The sequence below is a fragment of the Leiobunum rupestre genome, chromosome 4 (assembly GCF_980474605.1).
Source record: "Leiobunum rupestre chromosome 4, qqLeiRupe1.1.hap1, whole genome shotgun sequence".
NCBI classification, from domain to species: Eukaryota; Metazoa; Arthropoda; class Arachnida; order Opiliones; family Sclerosomatidae; genus Leiobunum; species Leiobunum rupestre.
In genome coordinates, this window is record NC_143387.1 from 73,498,795 (window position 1) to 73,510,127 (window position 11,333).

The following is an 11,333-nucleotide window of genomic DNA, read 5'->3' on the forward strand; positions in this document are numbered from 1 at the left end:
AAGCCCAACTGGCAGCTCTGAAACCGTTTGTTTTTCAAATCATAAGCAGACGCCAACATCGATAGACTCCAAGACTTGCAGATAGAGGCCAGCATCGTTTTTCCGTTTGATGACGTTTTGACTCGGCTAACTTTGCTTAAGGGGGGAGGAAAAGAGGGAACAGCATTAACAAGACTTAGTCGCCGATTTTATGAGAGAGTGGCGTTGTGCGGACCGTCCCTGTGTATACATTAATTAGTCCATGGTACTAACGCGTCGCTTAAAAGTGAGGGGGCTATTCCGACGATCGGGAGATCTCGCTCAGCGCGCGGTGAGCGCTTAAAAGTGAGGGAACTAACCCGTCGAGGGGGGAATCTCCCTCAGCGCGCCGTCAGCCATCAACGCCGGAGCGAACTATTCGGCGCTCGCCCAGAGGCTGCTCAATTTAGCCCTCTCGCTGAACAAGAGCAGCTGGAATTCGAATTTGAAGCGCTCGCTCATTACTGCAGGATTTTCAAAAACGAGTGCTCACTATTTTTGCCCACCTCTGCTCTATGCGAAAAACCCGTCCAACAGCGCTAACACCCGATCACTATTGCCCCCTATTGGGAAAAACGCGCGATCGCGGAACTACGTCATTTTGGGGGCAAATGTTTTAGGGACAGTTTTTAAAAATAATACACGTGGTCGGCGTAGTAAATATCCTGGAATATTTATTCACAGTTATCATAGATAGTGTGATTATTAAAGTAAGTACTTATTTTTATACGTACTAAGTTCATAATTAGTATAATATATATAATTATATAATATTAAACATATACTTTCCTAGAATCGTTAAAATTTATCAAAAAATGAGGGGCGAAATATTGCAGGATTTTCGAATTACAACCGCCACTTATTTCCGAATTCCGACTCAGTCATCACTAGATGGCGTTCGGGAAACCGGAAACTTGCTTGATTTTGCCCTCAATTTTTTATTATTTTTCCTCCTTTTCCCCCCTACTAAAATGGCCGCCTGTGTCTTTTAGTGGACGGCCGATTTAGTACGCGTGAAGGTACCAGAGTCATGTCCTGGATTTATCATTATTTGGCCCATGATCATTATCCTAACTGGACCCCTTAATTTTGAATACGTCACTTTCAGCCAATAAGGTTAAAGAGTGAGATGCTGCGAAAAAATTGCTCAATATTGTGTTTGGGGTAAACATAGAATTCACCACCCTCTCGGACACCGCTTAGGCATACGTCATTTTTAACCAATGAGAATCTTGGAGGTGAACGCGCGAAGGCGGGGTGAGGGTGAAGTTTGCAAATTGCATCATGTCTAACAAAGGGTATAAAAAGGTCTTGTACGAGGTGAAAAAAGGTATATTCAAGATGTATTCGTGTAGTATCTGTTCAACCGTTTTCTCCCAAAAGGGAAATTTCAACCGTCATATTGTATCAGTTCACGGTAATATTTCGTTAAAATGTCCCGTGTGCGATAAGTCATTTTCGAGACGCGATGTCCTAAATCGCCATTAACGAAATTTTAAGCACGGGGTGGTCCCCGTTACGGTACCGAAACCGAGACTCCCGCTAACGAGACCACTGCCGTATTGCCATCCCGAACCGTCTTCGAGGACCCAGCCGTCCCCGAGACCCGAAGCGTCCCCCCAGCCCGACCCGCTCCCGAACTCCGAGAGGATTTCACGGTCCGAGGTTCCAACTCGTATCGTCACCAGCCCTTCATTCACTCGTTCAGACGCACCACATGTATTTTATCCCACAAACTTTCCTGTAAAAACGGTTGCATCACCAGACTCTAACGCTTGTAAAAGAGTTAAAAATGGTAAGTTTCTTAAAGAAAATTTTATTATTTGTCACATAAAGTATTTTTTTAATATAGATGGTCAAGAAGACAAAGTGATTCAACAAATCGGATCGCTTAAACCATCTATTAGAATCCCAAGCGGAAGATAAATGGCTTGGTGAGCATTGGGATAATATTCAAGCCCAACACCAACAACCAATCGCAGTTGGTTCAGCCGTTGTTGACCAACAAGTAGTCGTCGCTCCTAACCCACCCACTAACCCGCCCGCTAACCCACCCACTAACTCACCCACAAACCCACCCGTTAACTTACCCGTTGCCTTTCCAATTGGTCAACCACTAACTCAACCAGCAGTGCTACCAGCTCACCCACCAGCAGTGTTACCAGCCATCCATCCATTTCAAATAGAGGAGGTTAATGCGCTTGGTGACGCGATATTTTCGGCTCGCATAACGGCACCAGATGGCGTTACGGACCCTGTGTTATTTATAAATGAACACAGTGACATCGTCGAAGGATACCTCAGAAACAAACTTAATATCAAGAAAGGTATTAAATGGTATATGGTGGTGCGGGCACGATATACCCGAGAACTCGGCAACACTGGTACGGGCGTTGAGGCAATGCCGTATTTCAGGGGTTTTACACACGGAACCCTCTTGCCAGAGATAATCCCCGAGCAAATGAACTCTAGTCGAGACAAAATTGCCGACTCTATGAACAATTATGAAGGGTTAGGAAGTGGATGGGTTTTGGATAAAATTTTATATTTAAAAATAAACATTATCCAATATTTACCTCTGGTAGGCGGTACATATTTTCCACTACCATCCGTAATTGAAACCAAACGGGCTACGGTAAATGTGAACCCTGAAGTGACAATAAACACGCGGATTTACCATGTTGGAAATTGCGGGGTCGGTATACGCTGAACAAAAAACCTTACTTAGAATTAAAATTAAGGAACGTATTTGCAACTCTAGGTTATATGAAAATCGGACTTAAATTAAGGAACTGTATGTAGATTTTTAGGCCAAAATTTAAAACCACGAAAATTGGCGTCCCGTAAATTACCCGGAAAACTATACTTAAATTTAATATTTACTGATATAAATGAAGTTGTAGGTCCGCTGAATCCTAACCTATACAATAATATTTTTTTAACGTTATCGGACTTAATTGTAAATAAAATATCTACCACATAAAGCGAACCACCGAAAATAGTAAAATGGGCAAATGTCCAACTTCTAGGGCTCCGATTTGAAAACTTTATAAAAGACTATCAATGGCGATGTATGTACATTGGAACGAGATATCATTGACTCTTCTAGCCCTAACCGTTGAAGAGATATGCGCGACACGGCGGCATCGGCTACACGGTACGTGAGGGTAATACACAGAAATCCTTAGGATTGTGTGTAACAACTGAGACAAAAACCAAAACGGGGCAAAATTCAAGGTGGATGTATAGGTGGGTGAAGTAGAACTACGATTTATACAAAAACAATGTTAGACTAAGTTGAGCGCTCGAAGTTGATGGTAGAAATCCCATTTGTTTTACAAATATATAGTATTAAGTTTTAAATATATGCAAATATAACGAAGTTTTTATTTTAACCTACAATTTAAATATATAGTATGTGAACGAACACTATAGTAGATCCGAGGGCAGACCCCATCGACCCACTCTATAAAGCCGAGCTCGGATATCTTAGCGAGGGCGAAGAGAATTTCGCTGCGATGTTTGTAAATTTGTAAATTTTTAAGATTTCTTAAATTTCCCGTAGAAATTTATGAATTTTCTCAAGATTTGCTAAAATTTCAATTCAAATTTACAAATTTTTGCAAGATTTCATAAAAATTTGCGGAAAAACATCAAATTTCATAAGATTTATTAAATTTGAGAAATTTGTCGGAATCAATAAAAATTTGAAAATTTGCCAAAACATTTGAGAAATTTGTGAAATATGAAAATATTTTCTAAAATATAATCAGAAATTTGAAATTTAGAAATTTTCAAATCACTGGCGTGTACGAAATTTGAAAGGGTATCGGACCCCTCGGGGGCTCGGGGCTGTGGCACAGCCCATAGCAGACTTGGAATTAGCGGGATTCTTGGGGCCAATGGCTCTTAATAAATATCAGTGGGCTCTTAAAATAAATCATTCGAACGGGGGTTGCGGGCCACCGGGGCTCTCAATTTAATTAAAAAATATTTATTAAACATTTTACGGAAATTTCTGGAACATGATGTATACGCCGTTACAAATGATTATGTGTGATATTATAATATACTTGCTTGTTTTAAAGTTAATAAATGTTATGTAAGTAACGTAACCAATTTTTATTTTCCTATTTTCCCTACCTAATTTAAAATTTTTCCCCCAATCCCCCCCCCCCCCGCTTGGGCCAGTGGCTCTCAATAAAAATAAACTTAAGGGGGGTCGGGGGCCCGCAGGGCCCCCGTAAAAAATATAACTATTTCCAAGTCTGGCCCATAGAGATAGAAAAGAAATAGAGGCACTATTGTATCTGGCGAAGTTGCCGACCCCCTTTTCGCCAATGTAGAAAGCCATGAGATGGGCAGATTACGTGGCGCCATCGACGCGCGGTGAAATGAAATACATTATGCCTTTTGGAAAATCAACTGTCATTTGTTGTAAACAAAGAAGGATAGATGGCGTTGCAAATTCTGCCCATCTACGCTTTCATACAAGCACGGGGGGGATGAATTTTCCCGGTCAAAAACAGGGGTGCCTTAACGCGGTCTTCTCTCTATTTCTTTTCTATCGCTATGGCACAGCCCTACAGTAGGTGCCTACAGGCGAAAAAAAACCACCTACTACAAAAAACGAGTTGGAGTAAGAAGGGAGTAGTTAGAGGTTAAAGGTTATATATTTGTTTAAGATTTAAGATTTAAGATTTATTTACTGACAACCCTTTTGGAACAGGGCGGCTCACTCACAAACGAGGAGCACAGTCGAAAAAAAAATAAAAAATACATACATAAAACCAGCATCGAATAAAATCCAGGAAATACCAAAAACCCAATCCAGAATTTTAGAGCAGAAATAAAACTCAATTCAAAATAAGCATATAAATAAAAAATACATATATATATATATAATACGATAAGAGCGAAGGAAACCGATTAATTATTATTCAAACGACGCCAATCGTCCTTGGCCTTCTTCCACAACCCAAGAATCCATTTGACCTGATGTAGATCTGAAATAGTATTACCGAAGCCTACAAGCACCTCTGTAGGGAGGGGTTCGTGATCTATCCGCCATTCCGAAACTCCCGGATGGTTCTCCAAAGCTGGACACTTCAAAAGGATGTGACCAAGGAACCTATATATAGGTAGTCAATGAATGATAAAATACGTGAAAAAGTAGATTAGTCCATAATTAAAAGGGATAATATATCTAAATCCTAAACAAATTTGAAGAAATTAAAAAACTTACTAATAACTCGTACCGATCCTTCTCACAGTCCATAGGTGGTCTCTTTTAACTTAACTAGTCAATGAATGGCGGCTGATTGGCTGAAGCTTAAGCAAAGACTATGTAATCATTAGTCGTTGCTACAAAATGTCTTGGCGTCAGGTTCTCCCATAGACGGGAGCGTTCTAGGTAGGAGTATAAGATTTCTATGCCTGGGACAGGCGAAAAAAAACCACCTAATAATGCAAATTTCGACTTTCGAACATTGGCAACACTGCTTTTGACGGCAGGTCGGCATTTAAAATCATTTTTTTCACTAAATCACTGACAAGTTTCATTTATTTTCATTCGGAGTAAAAAATTATTTACTTAAATTTTTATGGATTCATATCGCAAGTAAAAAAAATCTCGAGCAATTTTGTGAAGGTAAAATTTATTACTATTTAGCTAATGTCTTCTGCCAGAAGTTCTGCGTGATTAAGAGACGGAAAAGTCATTTCTGGCAAAGGCTTACACACCCCTACCGGCCTACCGGGCTAAACCTCCATAGTAATCCGCCAAGGTCACTTGACAGCGTTATCTAAAGCAGGAAGGTGCTTTAACCTATCATTACCCATAAATGATGCAAACTTTCCTTTTTTGATCAAGGTTATTTAGTGGTGACAGTGTTGTCAAAGAAAACTTAAATTCATATTATTTTCGTTTCAGAATGCTACCTTGTCTTATTGTAAGAAACAGAATTGGTCTTTATTCCTCAATTACTCAGCAGGGTTGCAAACTTTGTTTAAACGTGCTAAGATGTGATCATCGCTTTTCATATAAGAACTTTGTTAAATGTAGTCATATAAGCTCAAAATATCATATTGCAAGTTTGACTGGGTACTTACAAAAGAATTTAAATGAATTCCCTTCATTGCAATCATCCAAGAGTGGGTCACAGACATTTCCCCTACATTCTCAATCCCGGTTGATACATACAGACCTCCGGAAGTATGAGAAAGAATCATCTAAAGTTGAAGTTACGGTGAAGGTCTTAAAAGAAGAAGTCCAAAAGTCCAAAGCTAGTGACAAATCAGATAAACCTGGTCTTGATAAAACAGTTTCGACTAAAGAAGCCGAAAAAAATGCTGTAACCGCACCAAAACGAAGTTTATGGAAAAAAATTTATGATGAAATTTTACATTATTATCATGGTTTCCGTCTGCTCTTCATTGATATTAAGGTTTCTTCACGGTTGGCATGGAAAGTTTTAAATGGCCAAGATTTAAGTAGAAGGGAACACAAACAGGTTGTTATTTATTGCAAATAACCGGTTGACTTTAAGGACAGAAATTTTTAATTTTCTTTATTTTTTCAGTTAGTTCGTACAGTATCGGATCTTTTTCGACTAGTTCCTTTCTCAGTGTTTATAATTGTGCCTTTTATGGAGTTGTTATTACCAGTAGTCGTTAAATTATTTCCAAATATGCTACCATCTACGTTTCAAACCACAATAGAGAGGGTACTTTTGAAATTTAATATTTATCTTTAAATGTTAATGTTTGTTAATTTTTATAGGATGATAAGATAAAGAAAGAGTTTAAAATGAAACTCGAAATGGCAAAGTTCTTACAAGATACATTAGACGAAATGGCCTTAACACGCAAAGGGGAGAAACATTCGCACAATGCTAAAGAGTTTGCACAATTCTTTGAAAAAGTAATTTTATATATTACCGTCTTTTCTTTAAACCGTGCATTTTCATTAGGTTTTTTTTTATTGTAGATTCGACTTTCTGGTGAACAAGCAAGCAATGAGGAAATACTTAAATTTTCCAAATTGTTTGAAGATGAAATAACGCTAGATAGCCTAACACGACCTCAACTGACAGCCCTTTGCCGATTGTTAGAACTACAACCCATTGGAACTAACAACTTCTTACGTTTTCAGTTGAAAATGAAGTTGAGAAACCTCAAAGCTGACGATCAGGTTAGTATAACATTTATTTTTAAAATTACGCTTTATTTTAATTATTGGGTCTCTTTAGATGATAAAAAAAGAAGGACTGGAAGCTTTGACAGTTCCGGAGTTGCAAGCTGCATGCAGAGCCAGAGGAATGAGAGCCCTAGGTGTACCCGAGGAACGCCTACGTTCTCAATTAAATCAGTGGCTGGAGTTAAGTTTAAATGAGCAAATTCCGCCTTCTCTACTGTTGTTATCGAGAGCTCTTTATCTTCCTGAAAATCTGGCTGCCACCGATCAACTTAAAGCTACACTTTCTTCGCTTCCAAATGCTGCGGTAAACCTCTATTTCTCAGATAAATTGAACATTTCTCAAATATTTTTTTTACGGATAGACGATGGAAGCCAAGTATAAAATTGGAGAATCTGAGGGTAAAGTTGACAACAAAACTAAGATTGAGTTGATAAAATTGGAGGAAGAAGCCATTAAGAAAGAGCAAGAAGAAAAAAAACAAGAGGAACTTGCTTCTAAAGAGGTTATTTTACTTTTGACTTTGGCTTAAGCATTGGCTAATATTTTTTTATTTATATATTTAGAAGGCGAAGGAAGAAATGTTGGATAAAGCTCCTCAGATTGATGTGTCAACTGAAAACAATTTTCTGAAGGATGAAGGAATTCCTATTGAGGATATGGCTCTCGATTGTATGTTTCTATAAAATGATTAAGACTATTTTCATTATTTGTTTTTTGAATTGCAGTAAGCCAAAAAGCTTCGGGAGAAGAAGTTCCAAAGAAAGAAGAGGAATTATCGAAGGCGGACTTGGAAGACATTGAAGATGCTCTAGATCAAATTGCCAAGGAGAAAAAGAGGCTTATGATTGAAGAGGAAGAATTACATGAGCTGAAAGAAGAAATGGCGGATTATAAAGAAGTACGAAGTCATGCAATTATGCTGATTAAAATCTTAAAATAACATTGTTTTTATCTAGGATATTGAAGAATTCAAGGAGGTTGCATTGCAAACTGGTGATACGAAACTGAAAGAGTCCAAAGCAGCTACACGATTGTACAGCAGAGTTAATAATATGATCACCAACATGGATAAATTAATGGATGAATTGGGCAAAGAGAGATCTACATTGCAAGCCAAAATTGACAACAAATCCAAAGAAGGCATAAGCGTTGATAAAGAAAAGTAATTTTAATAAGTCTTATACCTATACAGATTTGTTACTGATATTGAAGATGTATTTTGATATTGATTTTCAATTGTTTATCAACCAATTTTAATCATCAAACAATTTTTACAGTATCAAATAACATCTTCGAGCAATTTGGCTTTTAAATACTTATGTAAAAGCACTAAATGTTTTTTTTACTTTTATCTACATTGCAATTTTTTTACAGAGATAATATTATTAACATTAATGAGCTGGTTCTTGCAATAAGAAGAATTCAGAAGGTATCAGATGATACCAAACTTCAACGAATTGCTGATGTTTTGGACAAAATGGACGAAGATCATGACGGTGCTGTTGAAGTTGAAGATGTTATGAAAGTATGTTGTTGTTGGTTTTGCACGTTATTTAATTTAAAAATCCATACATTTTTGTTTCATTTTTAAAGGTTATAGAGTTATTGGGAAGGGAAAATGTCAAGGTTTCGAAACAACAAATGAACGAAATTATAGATCTTTTAGCGAAAGAAGAAAGTTTGGAAATAGAAGTAAAGGAAGCCAAGTTACGTGAGAAAGAAGGTAATAAAGTGGGTAAAGTTTGATGGAAAATGTTAACGGTTTGTGAATAAATGTATTTTTGTTATAAATTATTTAAGTATATATACATGTGTACTAAAAAGAATAGTAATTTAATGCAGAAGTTAAGTTTGTTTTTCAAATGAGCAGCAGCTTTAAATAATAAATTAGCAATTTTATGAATCAAAATGTGTTTTTATTATATTTTTAAAAAAGTAAGCATCTAGATAATCCAAGGAACAAATAATTTTGTAATAGCGTTTTCCATTTGACTGCTCTCAATCACTTAAGATTTCCCAGGCCCATGGTTATTATCTTACACACCAAATATAGCCCAGATCAACATTTCATGTTCCATTTGCACTACTCCAGTCAATTTTCTTTCGTTCCATTTACTGCAGCTCTCCATCGCTCCTTTTGAACTCGAAAACACGAGATGGCGCTATCATCGTTTTGCAGCTAAATGCATGTTTTTATCGGGTAAGGATGATAACGCCAAGGATCCTAAATACCCCAACTCCAACTTTTCATAAGACCAGCTGTTCATAATACCAACTACTCATAACGCCAACTCGATTTCGAGATACAGCGGCAGTTGGCGTTGTAGTCTGCTCATAACGCCAACTCGATTTCGAGATACAGCGGCAGTTGGCGTTGTGGTCTGCTCATAACGCCAACTCGATTTCGAGATACAGCGGCAGTTGGCGTTGTGGTCTGCTCATAACGCCAACTCGATTTCGAGATACAGCGGCAGTTGGCGTTGTGGTCTGCTCATAACGCCAACTCGATTTCGAGATACAGCGGCAGTTGGCGTTGTGGTCTGCTCATAATGCCAACTGCTAAAACATCTACAATGTGTCTACTGTAGAGTTAATACTCCTACTCAAACCACAAATTTTCGGGTGGTTACGACAAGTCACCTGAGAGCAATAACCACGTAATTTTTGTCGGCCATTATGAGAAAAACGTGTTAAAACATTTTTTATTTCGTGTCCCTATTATAAAATTCTAGGTTCCCCTCTTTTCTTAGCATACCCATACTTAAATACTATGTGGTTATTGTTGTATGCCTTCATTTGTTATTATTTGTATACGTTAATTGTGTATTTTTAACATTACCACCTCTATCTGTACCGATGCTTAATTTACTCGAAGACCTACTGCGGCTTATTGGCCAATATTTTTCATAAATAGATAGATAAACATTTAATCGTTAAATGGTTTTCAGAGAAATTTTTCCAGGTATATGAATACAATCAAATTTAACACTAGTACAACTTTTCTGACGGTGTACTTCCTTCAAGTGAACAGTGGCGTCGCCAGACCCTTTTCAAATTCAAAATTGGCGCCTTAGCTCCTCCAACTCATGAAAAGGCTCAAAAGCTAGCCAAATAGTGTGTAGACTTTTAAAAGTCTAAAAGGATATTTTGGTATCGACCTACCTTAACGCTGGTTAAAAAAGAGACAGCTATCAAAAACACATTTTCTTAAATTTTAGGGGGATTCAGTCATCAATTTCGTGGGAAAAAACTTTCAACAGTTGCACGGCGAACTTAGATCTGTTTTGAGATACACAGTTATGATATTTTTAGTTAAACAAGACGTACGACGGTCAGAAATACACACAATCCTTCTAATGTGTTAAGTTTGTTTGAGCTATTCACAGCAACCTGCAACGCCGGTATCACAACCAAAATATATCCACGGTCACACATATATACATATTTACACTTCTCTGTTACTTCTAGTCATACTTTGAAAGCATCGAAGATTCCTTCGATCAGTGTCCCTCTTCATTTTTTACTTCTGATCACCCTTATTTGTTACTACTAGTTAGCCGTTGAGTGTCACCCTTATTTCTTCTGGTTATACGACAAAGACTAGTTCGATCAGTTTCATACTTATTTGTTACTTCTGATCACACTTATTTGTTACTTCTTATCACACTTATTAGTTACTTCTGGTCACACTTATTTGCTACTTCTGATCACACTTATTTGTTACGTTGAGTGTCACACTTATTAGTTCTGGTCATACGCCGAAGACTAGGTCGATCAGTGTCATACTTAATTGTTACTTCTGGTCATACGTTGAAAGCGCGGCGCACTCTTGAAAAACGCTAGAGGGAAACGGGCGCGTAGACCTCTATAAACACGGGGATTTACAATGTTGGAAATTGCAGGGGTCCGTATACGCTGCCGAAAAAACCTTACTTAGAATTAAAATTAAGGAACGTATTTGCAACTCTAGGTTATATGTAAACCGTGCAGCTATTCAAAAATATAACTTTCATGAAAATCGGACTTAAATTAAGGAACTGTATGTAGATTTTTAGGCGAAAATATAAAACCACGAAAATTGGGATCCCGTAAATTACCCTGAAAACTATACTTAAA

At 37.6% G+C, this 11,333-nt stretch overlaps 1 protein-coding gene across 3 annotated transcripts; it reads left to right on the plus strand.

Annotated features, from left to right (window-relative positions):
- Nucleotides 1-5,552: 5,552 nt before the first annotated feature.
- Letm1 (Leucine zipper and EF-hand containing transmembrane protein 1) lies at nucleotides 5,553-9,011 on the plus strand. Of its 3 annotated transcripts, none has more exons than XM_090174222.1 (12): nucleotides 5,553-5,835; nucleotides 5,951-6,530; nucleotides 6,600-6,743; nucleotides 6,800-6,940; nucleotides 7,007-7,210; nucleotides 7,269-7,520; nucleotides 7,579-7,719; nucleotides 7,781-7,886; nucleotides 7,943-8,115; nucleotides 8,174-8,379; nucleotides 8,592-8,742; nucleotides 8,811-9,011. In XM_090174222.1, the coding sequence occupies exons 2-12, from the start codon at nucleotides 5,952-5,954 to the stop codon at nucleotides 8,961-8,963; spliced, it is 2,250 nt and encodes a 749-aa protein (XP_090030348.1). In that variant the 5' UTR covers nucleotides 5,553-5,835; nucleotide 5,951; the 3' UTR covers nucleotides 8,964-9,011. The 3 variants fall into 3 exon arrangements, with proteins under 3 accessions (XP_090030348.1, XP_090030349.1, XP_090030347.1); XM_090174223.1 differs by having other exon boundaries at nucleotides 5,553-5,668; XM_090174221.1 differs by having other exon boundaries at nucleotides 5,554-5,890.
- Nucleotides 9,012-11,333: the final 2,322 nt, after the last annotated feature.

Coding starts and splice junctions, on each gene's coding strand:
- Letm1 (XM_090174222.1), top strand. CDS start 5,952: ATGCTACCTTGTCTTATTGTAAGAAACAGAATTGGTCTTTATTCCTCA. Junction 6,941..7,006: donor TTGCACAATTCTTTGAAAAA/GTAATTTTATAT, acceptor TTTTTATTGTAG/ATTCGACTTTCTGGTGAACA. Junction 8,380..8,591: donor ATAAGCGTTGATAAAGAAAA/GTAATTTTAATA, acceptor ATTTTTTTACAG/AGATAATATTATTAACATTA.